The 17,138-nt window shown below is 42.5% G+C and overlaps 1 protein-coding gene across 5 annotated transcripts in view; it reads right to left on the minus strand.

The window, feature by feature from the left end:
• Positions 1-1,390: 1,390 nt before the first annotated feature.
• SUPT5H (SPT5 homolog, DSIF elongation factor subunit) overlaps positions 1,391-17,138 on the minus strand; it is a 32,392-nt gene continuing 16,644 nt past the window's right edge. For 4 of the 5 annotated variants that reach the window (XM_063431204.1, XM_063431206.1, XM_063431201.1 and 1 more), the window contains 24 exons: positions 17,004-17,072; positions 16,668-16,733; positions 16,282-16,312; positions 15,690-15,758; positions 15,127-15,378; positions 14,878-14,967; positions 14,487-14,557; positions 14,095-14,200; positions 11,621-11,714; positions 11,150-11,286; positions 10,267-10,422; positions 9,311-9,457; positions 5,502-5,648; positions 5,275-5,400; positions 5,111-5,195; positions 4,907-5,035; positions 4,697-4,799; positions 4,382-4,509; positions 4,115-4,220; positions 3,796-3,954; positions 3,305-3,473; positions 3,017-3,220; positions 2,042-2,137; positions 1,391-1,957 (listed from right to left, as the gene is read on the minus strand). In XM_063431204.1, the coding sequence (XP_063287274.1) occupies positions 1,817-1,957; positions 2,042-2,137; positions 3,017-3,220; positions 3,305-3,473; positions 3,796-3,954; positions 4,115-4,220; positions 4,382-4,509; positions 4,697-4,799; positions 4,907-5,035; positions 5,111-5,195; positions 5,275-5,400; positions 5,502-5,648; positions 9,311-9,457; positions 10,267-10,422; positions 11,150-11,286; positions 11,621-11,714; positions 14,095-14,200; positions 14,487-14,557; positions 14,878-14,967; positions 15,127-15,378; positions 15,690-15,758; positions 16,282-16,312; positions 16,668-16,733; positions 17,004-17,072 (2,881 nt within the window). In that variant the 3' untranslated portion in view covers positions 1,391-1,816. The remainder of the gene's footprint in view (positions 1,958-2,041; positions 2,138-3,016; positions 3,221-3,304; positions 3,474-3,795; positions 3,955-4,114; positions 4,221-4,381; positions 4,510-4,696; positions 4,800-4,906; positions 5,036-5,110; positions 5,196-5,274; positions 5,401-5,501; positions 5,649-9,310; positions 9,458-10,266; positions 10,423-11,149; positions 11,287-11,620; positions 11,715-14,094; positions 14,201-14,486; positions 14,558-14,877; positions 14,968-15,126; positions 15,379-15,689; positions 15,759-16,281; positions 16,313-16,667; positions 16,734-17,003; positions 17,073-17,138) is intronic. The other variant, XM_063431205.1, reaches the window with a different exon arrangement.

The following is a 17,138-nucleotide window of genomic DNA, read 5'->3' on the forward strand; positions in this document are numbered from 1 at the left end:
CATTATCCCAGAGCTCCGCAGCAATGCAACGCTCAGTAATGTGCATTATCCCAGAGCTCCGCAGCAATGCAACGCTCAGTAATGTGCATGCATTATCTCACAGCTCCGCAACGCTCAGTAATGTGCATTATTCCGGAGCTTCGCAGCAATGCAACGCTCAGTAATGTGCATGCATTATCTCACAGCTCCACAGCAATGCAACACTCAGAATTGTGTGCATTATCTCAGAGCTCCGCAGCAATAAAACTCTCAGTAATGTGCATTGCCCCGCAACTCTCAGTAGTGTGCATTAACCCGCAACCCAGCAACTCTCAGTAATGTGCATAATCCCAGAGCTCCGCAGCAATGCAACTCTCTGTAATATGCATGATCCTGCAGATCCGCAACTCTCAGTAATGCGCATTATACCAGAACTCAGCAGCAATGCAACTCTCATTAATGTGCATGCATTATCTCACAGCTCCGCAACACTCAGTAATGTGCAGAATTCCGAAGCTCTGCAGCAATGCAACGCTCTGTAATGTGTTATCCCGCAGCTCCGCAACTCTCAGTAATGTACATTATCCCAGAGCTCTGCAGCAATGCAACACTCCACAATGTGCATTATCCCACAGCTCCGCAACTCTCAGCAATGTGCATTATACCAGAACTCCCAGCAATGCAACTCTCAGTAATGTGCATTATCCCACAGCTCCGCAACTCTCAGCAATGTGCATTACCCCGCAATGTGGTGTGTATCCTAGAGCTCTACAGTAATGCAACTCTCAGTAATGTGCATTATCCCAGAGCTCCGCAGCAATGCAACTCAGTAATGTGTAGTGTGTATCCCAGAGCTCCACAGCATAAAACGCTGTTCCGTGCAGTGTGTACTATCCCAGAGCTCTGCAGCAATAAAACAGTAATGTAGATCGTTTAGGATTTATCACAGAGCACCAAATAAAACAATTCTTACTGTTGCCCAACTTAACTAAATTTATTGACCCATCAAGGATCCTTGTAAGAGCATCAGACACGTGGTTCCAAGACGCTGACGGTATCACTGAGCTTTTACTTACTTCACTTAATCCAAAACATCATTGATCCACATTTAATCTGACAACCAGAAGAATGTAATATTTAGCTGCTTGATGCTGGTAGCGCATGTCAGAAATGTGAACACAAAAGGCTGTAGTGTTTGAGGATTGAAACCTATAAAAGCAATGTAGTTTTAGGCCAGAACACATCCACGCTCAGTCAGATCATGTAGTACCACAGTTAGGATTTTAATAATGTAAATGTGCCCTTTTGAGCCATGTTACCTTAAAAATCCACGATGTCAACCATTTCTTTCACTATTTGCAGATTTTTTACAGAGTGGACTGAAGCCCCTTTTTGAGAAAATAACCAAAGCCAAATTTTGTCTTGTTTATTGAGAGCACCATATAAATATCACACATGGAATTTCTAACAGAATACACAGCCTCTGTTTCAGCAAAAACAAGCGCAAATAATGTTTTTGGTGTTTTTTAAAAAAAAATAATATTCCAGGTCTGCTGCAGATGAGTGGAGAATGAAAACAAACACTCAAAGCTTCCTTGATAAAATCTGAGTGCGGCCTGCCATTGGTGTGACTGTGCACAGGACGCAAGACATGGCAGAAGCCGGCCAGATGCACAGTATAGCTGCAAAGAATCCTTTATTTTGGGAGATATTACAAAATGCATGGTGGAGGGTGTGATTATCACTATACAAACACACTGACTAGTCACACCTGGTCTTATGTGTTGTAAACCCCAATACCAATATACAGCTACCCCAGCACTGCTCCCACCCAAGCTCAGGACTCCAATTTGCCCAAAAAGTGAAGGTTGAGGATTTTTAGATGATCATCCAGATCCATGCGGACGATACCATCTTCGTTATCAATACTGAGCAGGACGCCCATCGCTTCACGATCCTCCCCTAAAATCACCTTCACCTACAAAGAGAAAGATGTGTGTCAATGTAAGGAACAGTGACCGGGATCAAGCAATCCTACTATATGCTCACTAAGATGCATTACCCGGCTATTCTTTGTTGGGGTGACTGGCTCCAGGTTATCTCCTGAGATACTGATCACTTTTTCACTGTCCTGCAGCAGCACAGAACATAAACCACCCTGAAAGAGAGCAAAGAGGTAAGTTATAATTCCAGTACCAGGGGATGGGGCAGCTCAACGACCTGTAATAGAATGCAGAGGGGAGATGTCAGTGTTAGGGGATGGGACAGCCCAACGACCTGTAATAGAATGCAGAGGGGAGATTTCAGTGTTAGGGAATGGGGCAGCCCAACGATCTGTAATATAATGCAGAGGGGAGATTTCAGTGTTAGGGGATGGGGCAGCTCAACGACCTGTAATAGAATGCAGAGGGGAGATTTCAGTTTTAGGGGATGGGGCAGCCCAACGACCTGTAATAGAATGCAGAGGGGAGATTTCAGTGTTAGGGAATGGGGCAGCCCAACGACCTGTAATAGAATGCAGAGGGGAGATTTCAGTGTTAGGGGATGGGGCAGCTCAACGACCTGTAATAGAATGCAGAGGGGAGATTTCAGTGTTAGGGGATGGGGCAGCTCAACGACCTGTAATAGAATGCAGAGGGGAGATTTCAGTGTTAGGGGATGTGGAAGCCCAACGATCTGTAATAGAATGCAGAGGGGAGATTTCAGTGTTAGGGGATGGGGCAGTCTGACCTATAGGATTTCTGAATTAGATGCCTGGAAAAGCCAAGCGTGAAAGGCAATGGAGAGATGATACAATCTGCCACCAGTGCAGGGAGATGAGACAGCAGCCATTATGGGAGGGAAGCCCATAGAGCTAGCGATACGTAGGATGTTAGGTGGCCTAAGGTGCAGTGTGCAGCTATTCATTCCAAAGCATTGTGTAGCAGGCAGAGCTCTGGAGAAGGTTTACACAAACATTGTGAGGCACTAGGTTTGTGACTCCTCAGTTTCTTCATGCTAATCTAAAGTTTAGATTATTCCAAGGGCTCTAACTTACCGTGACACTGCGAATGATCCCAGTCTGTCCAACGACTTGGCTGTCCTGGTAAGTGTCTCTCACTTTAACTTGAATATCAGTGGTCACCCAGTCACTCGAGATCTGTTCTATGGAGGAGCCAGGCGTGTGTGGATTGTATCCACCTGGAGATGGGGCACCAGGGGTCATCGGACTGTAACCCATAGGGCTGGGACTAGGGCTGGCCTTTATAGAAAAAGACATTATTAGCATATGTAATAAATCACTCCTAAATACCATTCAAATAGAGGCTCGGAGGGTTTCTGTTACCTGATATGCCATGGGTGATGGAGTGGGGTGGTAGCTGGCAGGCGAGTGGGTGTTCTGGTAGCCCACAGGACTTGGGGCCACTTGGTGGTAGCTTTGTGGACTTGGGCTTGGTTGGTAGGAGCCCTGTGGTGATGGAGCAGCATACGGAGAGAATTGGTCCGTGTTGTACCTGAAGAATAGGGAGAAATGGGGAGAAGAGAAGGAGATTGCAATGTGAGTGATAGAAATTGCAAGTGAGAGGCTTATTTAAGTGACTGAAGATGAATGTATGAAACGCAGGTGTGACGAGACATGAGTGTGACTGAAGAGGGTGCTAAGCTGCATGAGGTTTGCTGAAGAAGCCTGTACAAGATGTTCGGTGTAAATGGCTGTAAAAGTAAGATCTTTAAGAGATTATGTGAGGAATTAGGTGAATGAAGATCTGGATGATATTTGAGTGTAGGCGACTGAGAAACAATTGTACAATTTAAGCAGTAAGAGAAGTCACTCACATGGCTGGTGTTCCTGGAGTCTGAGGGTGGTACGGAGCATTGACCTGGGGAGATGGCACATCAGGATATCCGGGAGTCTGGGGATTAGGGGTACCACCATAGCCTTGGGGTGATGGAGATGGTTCGTCGTCATATCTGTAATCATATTCTTCATCCGCCCTGTGCAATAGGAATTAGTAAAAGGTTGAGACGAGCAGTAGGCAGGCATACAGACTGAACGGAGTGTAACCAGCACACATACATGCTAGCAGATGGAGAATCCCACACAGACTCAATGACGAGAACCTGGAAAACATGCACACACAGTATCTACACTCACCTTGAAGGCGTGTTTGGGTTGTTGGGATCCCACGCCCCACTTTGAGCAGGAGTTCGGCTTCCATCGTGCAGAGGTGTTTGAGATCCATAGTGAGGAGTCCGGCTCCCTGCAACAAAATCAGTGGAGGTAAGAAAAGCATGAAGGGGAAAAACTGGAGTAAAGCTAAGAGGAATCAGAGAAATGCAACAATGACAGCGTTAAAAAGTTAAGGAAACTAAAATCCGATCATATAAAAATAAAGTGGGGGAGGTGAACACTGTATCTCACCATCGTGTAGTGGAGTCTGTGAACCATACATGGGAGTTCTGGAACCGGTACCATACATGGGGGTCTGGGAGCCATATATAGGGGTGCGAGCATGAGTAGAAGTCATTCCTCCGGGACGCCGAGAACCACTGGACAAGAAAAACAAGAACTGTAAACATACTGAGCAGCCAATGAAGAAATAGATGTTACTTCTGGTACAGAAATTTCAGTGAAGACACCCAGACAATAAGTCGAGGGCAGATACTAAAAGATATACAAGGTAAAAGCACTTGTACAGTGTTAAATATCAATGTAAAACTGTAGAGTGTTACTGACACAGCAGTTAGGCGCTGTCTGTCCACAGAGATGGTCTGACATGTGGAATGAAGCTCCACCCTGGCTGTGGATTCCGTGGCATCTTTCACAACCCCAATATATCCTAAAAGAGAAGATGTAACATCCTTAAAGAGTTATACTTAGTGTGAGAAGGAGCTCTCAGTATAAGGTAAATACAACTTTTACAATGACCACTTAATGGCCACTTACCTTTATAAGGACCTTGTGAGATTCTAACAGTCTGACCAATGAGATCGTTGTCTCGACGACCTCGACCCCTCCCTGCACCACCACCACCACCTACACCTCCTCCTCCTCCAGCCATGCCACCACGACCTGCTGGAACGGGACACAATGTGAATTCATTGGTCTACAAGACACGGACATTCTGATTACATGCTCAGGGAATCATACCTGCTCCACTAGGATGAATTGGACTACTTATTCTGGGACTCATTGGGGCAAACCCTCCAATTGTAAAGTTGGTAACATCTCGAGGCTGTAGAAGGACATTAGGTCAGAAGGCTAGAAGGTACAATAAGAAGCCCACTCACTCCATTCAGGGTGCCCATCTTTACCTTTGAACCTCCAGCCAAAACCAAGTAACGCGTTTTGCACACAAACATTCCACCATTTTCAACCAGCTTCTTGCAGTGCAGGAATGCATAATTGCGGAATAAGTGCCGAATTTCACCCTCACGGCCCTAAAAGCAGAGAAAGGGTAAAGTAGAATACAAGTTATTACACTGAGCGAGAAAGAAAGCAAATAATGCAGTGTGAGAATTAATAAAAAGGATGTCCTCACCGAATGTGGTCCATCAATGACTTTGACGATGTCCTTAACATGGATATTGTTCTCTTCAGAATCTAAAGCCACAGCAAAGCGATTGTCCTTCTTCCGGTTGACAGCCTGGTGTCTGACTGTGACTACTTTACCATGCATGTTCAGAACCTATGGAAAACAAAAAAAACATTCTACTACATTGGTACAATCACCAAAAGCACTGGGGGAAGGACGCCTCCATCTTTATCTACTCTTTGTTCTGCTATAGGAATTACAAAAAGTATAACATATTCAAATTTGAAGGTGATGTAATGCAACGATCAGACGCCTATCACACTGAACCGGCTCTATTACAGCAATATCTCTATATCATACTGAACCGGCTCTATTACAGCAATATCTCTATATCATACTGAACCGGCTCTATTACAGCAATATCTCTATATCATACTGAACCGGCTCTATTACAGCAATATCTCTATATCATACTGAACCGGCTCTATTACAGCAATATCTCTATATCACACTGAACCGGCTCTATTACAGCAATATCTATATCACACTGAACCGGGCTCTATTACAGCAATATCTCTATATCATACTGAACCGGCTCTATTACAGCAATATCTCTATATCATACTGAACCGGCTCTATTACAGCAATATCTCTATATCATACTGAACCGGCTCTATTACAGCAATATCTCTATATCATACTGAACCGGCTCTATTACAGCAATATCTCTATATCATACTGAACCGGCTCTATTACAGCAATATCTCTATATCACACTGAACCATGCTCTATTACAGCAATATCTCTATATCACACTGAACCATGCTCTATTACAGCAATATCTCTATATCACACTGAACCATGCTCTATTACAGCAATATCTCTATATCACACTGAACTGGCCTCTATTACAGCAATATCTCTATATCACACTGAACCGGCCTCTATTACAGCAATATCTCTATATCACACTGAACTGGGCTCTATTACAGCAATATCTCTATATCACACTGAACTGGGCTCTATTACAGCAATATCTCTATATCATACTGAACCGGCTCTATTACAGCAATAGCTCTATATCATACTGAACCGGCTCTATTACAGCAATTTCTCTATATCACACTGAACTGGGCTTTATTACAGCAATATCTCTATATCACACTGAACCGGGCTCTATTACAGCAATATCTCTATATCATACTGAACCGGCTCTATTACAGCAATATCTCTATATCACACTGAACCGGCTCTATTACAGCAATATCTCTATATCACACTGAACCGGCTCTATTACAGCAATATCTCTATATCATACTGAACCGGCTCTATTACAGCAATAGCTCTATATCACACTGAACCGGCTCTATTACAGCAATATCTATATCACACTGAACCGGGCTCTATTACAGCAATATCTCTATATCATACTGAACCGGCTCTATTACAGCAATATCTCTATATCATACTGAACCGGCTCTATTACAGCAATATCTCTATATCATACTGAACCGGCTCTATTACAGCAATATCTCTATATCATACTGAACCGGCTCTATTACAGCAATATCTCTATATCATACTGAACCGGCTCTATTACAGCAATATCTCTATATCACACTGAACCATGCTCTATTACAGCAATATCTCTATATCACACTGAACCATGCTCTATTACAGCAATATCTCTATATCACACTGAACCATGCTCTATTACAGCAATATCTCTATATCACACTGAACTGGCCTCTATTACAGCAATATCTCTATATCACACTGAACCGGCCTCTATTACAGCAATATCTCTATATCACACTGAACTGGGCTCTATTACAGCAATATCTCTATATCACACTGAACTGGGCTCTATTACAGCAATATCTCTATATCATACTGAACCGGCTCTATTACAGCAATAGCTCTATATCATACTGAACCGGCTCTATTACAGCAATTTCTCTATATCACACTGAACTGGGCTTTATTACAGCAATATCTCTATATCACACTGAACCGGGCTCTATTACAGCAATATCTCTATATCATACTGAACCGGCTCTATTACAGCAATATCTCTATATCACACTGAACCGGCTCTATTACAGCAATATCTCTATATCACACTGAACCGGCTCTATTACAGCAATATCTCTATATCATACTGAACCGGCTCTATTACAGCAATAGCTCTATATCATACTGAACCGGCTCTATTTCAGCAATATCTCTATATCACACTGAACCGGGCTCTATTACAGCAATATCTCTATATCATACTGAACCGGCTCTATTACAGCAATATCTCTATATCACACTGAACCGGCTCTATTACAGCAATATCTCTATCATACTGAACCGGCTCTATTACAGCAATAGCTCTATATCATACTGAACCGGCTCTATTTCAGCAATATCTCTATATCACACTGAACCGGCTCTATTACAGCAATATCTCTATATCATACTGAACCGGCTCTATTACAGCAATATCTCTATATCACACTGAACCGGCTCTATTACAGCAATATCTCTATATCACACTGAACCATGCTCTATTACAGCAATATCTCTATATCACACTGAACCGGCTCTATTACAGCAATATTTCTATATCACACTGAACCGGGCTCTATTACAGCAATATCTCTATATCATACTGAACCGGCTCTATTACAGCAATATCTCTATATCACACTGAACCGGCTCTATTACAGCAATATCTCTATATCATACTGAACCGGACTCTATTACAGCGATAGCTCTATATCACACTGAACCAGGCTCTATTACAGCAATATCTATATATATCACACTGAACCGGGCTCTATTACAGCAATATCTCTATATCATACTGAACCGGCTCTATTACAGCAATAGCTCTATATCATACTGAACCGGCTCTATTACAGCAATATTTCTATATCACACTGAACCGGCTCTATTACAGCAATATCTCTATATCATACTGAACCGGCTCTATTACAGCAATATCTCTATATCATACTGAACCGGCTCTATTACAGCAATATTTCTATATCACACTGAACCGGCTCTATTACAGCAATATCTCTATATCATACTGAACCGGCTCTATTACAGCAATATCTCTATATCACACTGAACCATGCTCTATTACAGCAATATCTCTATATCACACTGAACTGGCCTCTATTACAGCATTATCTCTATATCACACTGAACCGGGCTCTATTACAGCAATATCTCTTTATCACACTGAACCGGCTCTATTACAGCAATAGCTCTATATCACACTGAACCATGCTCTATTACAGCAATATCTCTATATCACACTGAACTGGCCTCTATTACAGCATTATCTCTATATCACACTGAACCGGGCTCTATTACAGCAATATCTCTTTATCACACTGAACCGGCTCTATTACAGCAATAGCTCTATATCATACTGAACCGGACTCTATTACAGCGATAGCTCTATATCACACTGAACCAGGCTCTATTACAGCAATATCTCTATATCACACTGAACCGGCCTCTATTACAGCAATATCTCTATATCACACTGAACCGGGCTTTATTACAGCAATATCTCTATATCACACTGAACCGGGCTCTATTACAGCAATATCTCTATATCACACTGAACCGGGCCCTATTACAGCAATATCTCTATATCAGGTGGAATTACACTGCATTATAGCAAAAAGATTCAAATTATTGTTACTGTGCTCTATTACCCTATATAACAGAACAGGCGCCTGTATCAATAAATCTGGTTCATTCTGGGCAGAGTAATGAGACGATACGAGGATAGCACAATCACAAACACTCACCTGGAAGGTTTCTCTTTCTAGACGTACAATGACTCCCACTGTTTGAGGGTCTAGCTGAACAAGTTCTCCCCATTCGTGCTGCCCTCCGACATCCACTCCTGATGCGGTTTCTGAACACAGTTGCAGGTCTCGAGGGAGTACCTTTAGCTAAAGTTGGTGGAACATTAAAATACTATCAAAGCTTTGTTTACATTAATAACAAATGGACTAGGTTAGAAAGTACACAGATGGTAGAAGCTATTCTGGAACTCTTTAGGTTTGGGATCATTTTTGAGACCATAACTATGGATTACTTATCGCATGTAATAGGAACACTGCATCAACAAAATGGTTTTTGTTTTTTAAAAGGCGGGAAAACGTAAAAGCCATATAACGTGCAAGATATTTTACAAGTGGACCTCCAGTAAATTGAGCAAAAGAAGATGAATAAATGATAAAGGAAAACTGGAAAAACCTAAGGCAATGGAGCTTGATTAAGTGTTTTATGTATGAAGAGTGGATTTTTTTCTTTATTTTACAAAAAGTGCAGATTTTAATAGAAATTATAACTTTTCTAAATTAACCTGGTTACACCCCTCTGGCTGTCAATCAGACAATAAGTCCTGTTACTTCCTGGTTTGTTTAGCTCAGTTGATTACCCAGAACACCTGCCTTGCAAATACCTCTCATTGAGCTGCTTTTGGAAGTCTGTGATTGGACAGACACAGAAAGTCTGGGCGGGGTTAGAAGGGGAGGATAGCAAAGGCTTCGGACAAGAGATCTGCTGATTTAGCAAGCTTTTTGTAGATATACCAACAACGAAAAAATGCATAATTAAATGAATGCATGTTCATAGGGGTTATATCTACTAAACAATGATTTTTGTTTTGTATTCGGGCAGCGGAGTGTCCTTTTAAATAAGCCCATAAGTCAGTCGGTAACATAGCATATTAATGACAAAGAGAACAGATACATACCTCATGCATTGTCAGATCAGAGAAAAGAATGACAAAATTCTCTTCCACACGCACAACCAGACCGGTGTCTCCTTCATAGCGTCCAGCGATGACCTTCACGTGGTCCCCCATCCGGAAATATTTTCTCAATTCCTGTGCTGGAAATTCCAGGATGTCCTATTTCAGAGAAAAGTAAAAAGAAAAAATGGCATGATGAAACTCTTCATTTTTAGAAAAGATAGAGGGGATGGAATTAATGAAGGAATATAAAGAACGGCCCAAACATTGGGGTATGAGAACACAATGTGTAACAATATATACATTTATATTAAATAAAGGCTATTTCTTCTACAGCTGAATTCCAAGCCAAAGACTGGTAACAGACTCATTTCAACACTTAAGGTTTAAAAGAATCCTTCCTATGTGTGCATGTAATTTGCACATGTTGCGTACACAAATAGAATGAAACGGACATAAAGGAGGAATTGGATCGAGAGTAATTTCTTATAGCCATGTGATTTTTGCAAATTGCTGCAGTTATAAGAACTTAGGATGCAGGGTACGTGCAGCACAGTGGTATTAGAAAGGGAGAATATACATCATGCCATGGGGACCATATCTCCCAGAATAAAAGGGAAGTAGAGTTTAATTCATTTCTATGAGGACTATAGAAGGCTTTGTTTTTGGTATGAAGGAGAATAGACTGCACTCCTAGTGCCCATCGAGGACATATTTCTAGGGGATCATGTAGACCCAGTAGTGAGTTTCTGAGGGCAGTAAGGTAGCAGTGGGACAGGAATATTGGAGTTTTAGTGATAGGGTCCTGAAGGTAAGGTGAGGGGGAGTTTGGTGGGTTTTGTGTTGTGTTTAGTAACACAACGGAGTCACGCATTAGTGGCCTCACCTTAAGATCCTCGTGTTTTGGTAGAATAGTAATCTTGTTCCCGTCCACGCTGAGAATCTTTCCCTGAAGATTTATCAATTCTCCTTCACAAACCTCCACATTATCTCCCGACTGCAGACTGTGCTCACGTTCCTTTCCTGAACAAAATCAGGACAATAAGTACATTACACTTGGACAATATACACAACCAAAATAACCCAAAGGCCGAATGTATGATCACAGCTTTGTATACGCACAACATACAGAAAGAAATCCATTGACCAGAATTTTGCTCAAACTGATTTTTTCTTTCTTTAATAAAGCACTTCTAGAGAAGCAACGTCCTTTCTGCTAGATTTACAGAGAATCGCCCATAGAAACTTTCTGTGCCTGTATATAACAACCCACTGCATTCACCTTCCCTGACTATTATCCAATACATTAGCTAGACAACTGGGGGGCGGGGGAGTGAGATAAACACTTATTTATTACCTGTTGCTTCAGTCACCACTTCAAGATCAACTCCTTCTGGCTGATCCTCAAACTTCTCCAACTCAGACAGAGTTGGTTTCACCCCATCCGTGATCTGGGAAACATAAGGAACATCAAACTCCTGTACACATCACTATTCAACTATCCAGAGATCGGGAACAGAGAGGGACTGAACCCCACTATAAAGTGTACCGTAACGGGGAGACAGACCTGCCTAGTTTGTGCATATAAAAATCAATGTATTCCCAGTAAGCAGGTTACTCATAGCCGGGGCTGTGTATATGTTATCGGTGTATTCCCAGTAAGCAGGTTGCTCATGGCAGGGGCTGTGTATAGGTTATCGGTGTATCCCAGTAAGCAGGTTAGTCATGGCTGGGGCTGTGTATATGTTATCGGTGTATCACAGTAAGCAGGTTACTCATGGCTGGGGCTGTGTATATGTTATCGGTGTATTCCCAGTAAGCAGGTTACTCATGGCCGTGTATATGTTATCGGTGTATTCCCAGTAAGCAGGTTACTCATGGCCGTGTATATGTTATCGGTGTATTCCCAGTAAGCAGGTTACTCATGGCCGGGGCTGTGTATATGTTATCGGTGTATCGCAGTAAGCAGGTTACTCATAGCAGGGGCTGTGTATATGTTATCTGTGTATTCCCAGTAAGCAGGTTACTCATGGCAGGGGCTGTGTATACGTTATCTGTGTATTCCCAGTAAGCAGGTTACTCATGGCAGGGGCTGTGTATAGGTTATCGGTGTATTCCTAGTAAGCAGGTTACTCATGGCCGGGGCTGTGTATATGTTATCGGTGTATTCCCAGTAAGCAGGTTACTCATGGCCGGGGCTGTGTATATGTTATCGGTGTATTCCCAGTAAGCAGGTTACTCATGGCAGGGGCTGTGTATAGGTTATCAGTGTATTCCCAGTAAGCATGTTACTCATGGCTGGGGCTGTGTATATGTTATCTGTGTATTCCTAGTAAGCAGGTTACTCATGGCCGGGGCTGTGTATAGGTTATCGGTGTATTCCCAGTAAGCAGGTTGCTCATGGCCGGGGCTGTGTATATGTTATCGGTGTATTCCCAGTAAGCAGGTTACTCATAGCAAGGGCTGTGTATATGTTATCGGTGTATTCCCAGTAAGCAGGTTACTCATGGCCGGGGCTGTGTATATGTTATCGGTGTATTCCCAGTAAGCAGGTTACTCATGGCCGGGGCTGTGTATATGTTATCGGTGTATTCCCAGTAAGCAGGTTACTCATGGCCGGGGCTGTGTATATGTTATCTGTGTATTCCCAGTAAGCAGGTTACTCATGGCCGTGGCTGTGTATAGGTTATCGGTGTATTCCCAGTAAGCAGGTTACTCATGGCCGTGGCTGTGTATAGGTTATCAGTGTATTCCCAGTAAGCAGGTTACTCATGGCCGTGGCTGTGTATAGGTTATTGGTGTATTCCCAGTAAGCAGGTTACTCATGGCCGGGGCTGTGTATATGTTATCGGTGTATTCCCAGTAAGCAGGTTACTCATGGCCGGGGCTCTGTATATGTTATCTGTGTATTCCCTTGGCTGTGTATAGGTCATCGATGTATTCCCAGTAAGCAGGTTACTCATGGCCGTGGCTGTGTATAGGTTATCAGTGTATTCCCAGTAAGCAGGTTACTCATGGCCGTGGCTGTGTATAGGTTATCGGTGTATTCCCAGTAAGCAGGTTACTCATGGCCGGGGCTGTGTATATGTTATCGGTGTATTCCCAGTAAGCAGGTTACTCATGGCCGGGGCTGTGTATACATTATCAGTGTATTCCCAGTAAGCAGGTTACTCATGCCCGGGGCTGTGTATATGTTATCAGTGTATTCCCAGTAAGCAGGTTACTCATGGCCGGGGCTGTGTATATGTTATCGGTGTATTCCCAGTAAGCAGGTTACTCATGGCCGTGGCTGTGTATAGGTTATCGGTGTATTCCCAGTAAGCAGGTTACTCATGGCCGGGGCTGTGTATAGGTTATCTGTGTATTCCCAGTAAGCAGGTTACTCATGGCAGGGGCTGTGTATACGTTATCTGTGTATTCCCAGTAAGCAGGTTACTCATGGCAGGGGCTGTGTATACGTTATCTGTGTATTCCCAGTAAGCAGGTTACTCATGGCCGGGGCTGTGTATAGGTTATCGGTGTATTCCCAGTAAGCAGGTTACTCATGGCCGTGGCTGTGTATACGTTATCTGTGTATTCCCAGTAAGCAGGTTACTCATGGCCGGGCTGTGTATATGTTATCAGTGTATTCCCAGTAAGCAGGTTACTCATGGCAGGGGCTGTGTATACGTGATCTGTGTATTCCCAGTAAGCAGGTTACTCATGGCAGGGGCTGTGTATATGTTATCGGTGTATTCCCAGTAAGCAGGTTAGTCATGGCAGGGGCTGTATATACATTATCGGTGTATTCCCAGTAAGACAAACTAAAGAAATATGGCCATGCTTACTCACCACTGCAGACATTGCAAAGCTCTTGAACAAGAAACCTTTACGGCTGTAACGATTGCCCTCAAAAATGAGGAAATCTCCATCTGAAGACACATCTCCTCCCAAGGACCTGTGAACGAAGAGACAGGTTGCATGTATGTGCAGGATCCACCAATGGGTGACCAACTGATACGACCGGGGTATCATTCCCTCTATGTAAAGCTCTGTGAAAAGCGAGTTCTGAAAAGAGACTTTGTGCTTTACATACATTAAGGAAGTCTGGTGAATCTTTTTCTGTGATGGGGATTAAACTAAAACCTCAACAACAAGCTCGAGAAAAAAAAAAATAATTAAAATCTCCTATTCACCTGTGTTTTCAATCTGTCACATAAGCAAGTCCCCGAAAATGAACTCACCTTATCTTCTCTGTATCAAACAGCCTCTGAGGGGGTCTGCGGAACTTCTTCCTCTTGGCGAACCAATCCTTCTGCAGAGGTCAAAACCAGAGCAAACAATGATATACATCATCAGATACCAGGAATGGGCAGATAAATAAAATGTAGGAAGCAGAGCATGCATGTGGTAAGAGATAAAGAAGAAAAATACTCAACTGTGCAAGAGAACCAGTTGACAAAAAAAAAAAATAGATCACAGGAGCAAAGGTGAAGCAAAGACAGGCCGGGTAGCATTTTGGGGAGTAGGTGAGGTCACAAACAAAGGCAGGATGTGGAAAGGTAGAAAAGCGAGGAAAGAGCAAGCGAAAAATGATAGATGGAGAGACACGGAATGCAGGAAAACATAACATACCAGACTCATGCGTGCTTTGATACGATCATAGTCAATTCTGGGGATCATTTTAAGCGATATGGTATTCTGACTGGGCTCCACGTAATCCACCTAGGAAGCAGGATTTACACAGATTACAAATTATTCCTCATCTCTCTCCTGAAACCTTTAAGAAGTTTAGTTTAACGCCTCTTTCACCCAATCGTTGCTCCATTTGGCATTGAAAGGCTAAATCGTCATCCAAGCGCCTACACACCATTCAACGCTTACCTGAGCTATGTCGTCCTTGTAGATACCTCTCTTCAGTCGCACCCAGGATTTAGGTTTGAGATTTGTCACCTCCTTCACAACCTTCAGTACGTCAGTCATTTCCTTAATGGGCACCATCTGTTGATTCCAGAAGCCCATGCGCAAATTGCCAACTCCCTCAATGGCCTGTTTAACGTGAGTCTGTTTGTATGCCTCCACATAGATATAACCCTTAACATGCTCCGGGGCAACCACCGATTTAATCTGAAGAGGCTGCAGAAAGAAATGTACAAAGCTCACAAAAGAAAACGAAAAAGAGACAGGAATCAGGGAGATAGAAGAGAACCTGACAAGTGAGAACAGTCTGAAAGAGAAGATTGGGGGACAAAATGGGAAATATTAAAGAGAGGGTTCAGCAAAAAGCTGAAGACCAATAGAAACGGTATAACGGAGGGTGCCATGTGGCCCAGTTAATGTAAGGAAATATTGTTATCTGGATCATGCCATTTGGGATCCACTTTAAGGATATCTCTGGATTAACTCTGTGTGAAAGATTAAATAAAAGGTCATTCTAGTCCGCTTACTGAATCTGTGAATTGGTACGCAATGAATTTCCTCATCAAGGCGATGGCAGTGGCTCTTTCCTCTCCAATCTGTGGGAGTAAAGGGAGATGCTTAAGCCAGTTCACATTACCAAGATGCTCTAATGTCACTACACATGCAAGTTCTCACATTCTCTGCATACAGCGCTCTAATACGCACATTTTTTGCATACAACGCTCTAATACACACCTAAATGTTTTTACACCTAAGCAAATCTAAAGGACCTTTTACCCCCATTATATAGCAGCCCTCCATATGCCAAGCATCCAGTTTATAATGCATCTATACCCAAACACGCTTGAATATTCCCATACAATTTATGAAAACTCCCTATACATAATTCTGGAACCCCCACAATACTAAGCCCTAAACCTCTACATAATCCACACTAATATCCCCTGCACAATGCACCAAGACATGCCCCAACACACCATATATAGCATAATCTAATACCAAAATATGCTCTGACACTACACACATAGCATCAACAGGCTCTGGTACTCATACAAAATAAATCACCACGTTCTGATACCCCTAAACACAACGCTCTAAATCCCGCTCCCATACACCTACCTTGCATTTTACTGTCCAGAGATTGGGGTCTCTGTAGGACAAATAAATAATTAGATTTAAAGCACATTAAAGAGAGAAATATATATACAGAGAATCTAACTTGCATATCACAAATTGAAAAACATTTATACAGCACACGATGGCTAACTTTCCATAGATCACCATAAATGTTACAGGAGAAAATAAAATGATTCATTAATGTTTGATATGAGAATGTCTTAAAGGGGTTTATGGCATACATTATTTTTAATCGTGCACAATTCTAGATTACCTGTCTAATTGGGAGACAGCTAGGAGGGAAGCTTCCTCTCTATAGCCTAATGAAAATACCCCTGTTCTCATCAGAGAGGATGGTCTGCAATGGGTAATGAGAAGGTGCCACTTACTTGACTCCAGGAAGCAGCTGCTGCTGTGTAATGTCATCAGATAATTCATCAGATCCACCGTATATGCTGAAAAGGAAAAAAAATAAAAATAAAGGATTTACAGAATGGTTCAAACCTAGACATTGAACAGGAAACACTGCAGAGCGCGGCAAAATCAAACACCATCCAGGAACAAAGTCTTCTTTACCACTTTAATCAAAGTTTCTCCTTAAATAACTTGAGATATACGATCTTGAATTTAAATATTACCTTCCTTGTGACTTTTCTTTCCCACTCATTGAGTTCCAGCATTTATTACACTTAAATCTGAAACTAAAGTTGGGTATGGATACTCACTGTTCTCCTACGGAAGACTTGGCATATTTCTTCATGTAGTATTCACCCAGTTCCTCTTCTCTCTGATCTCTGCGGAGAAAATGCAGGTGAGATCAATCAGTCTGGACAAAGAATGTGCAATGATCAACTCCATTC

This window comes from Pelobates fuscus, chromosome 9 (genome assembly GCF_036172605.1).
Source record: "Pelobates fuscus isolate aPelFus1 chromosome 9, aPelFus1.pri, whole genome shotgun sequence".
In the NCBI taxonomy this organism is placed as follows: domain Eukaryota; kingdom Metazoa; phylum Chordata; class Amphibia; order Anura; family Pelobatidae; genus Pelobates; species Pelobates fuscus.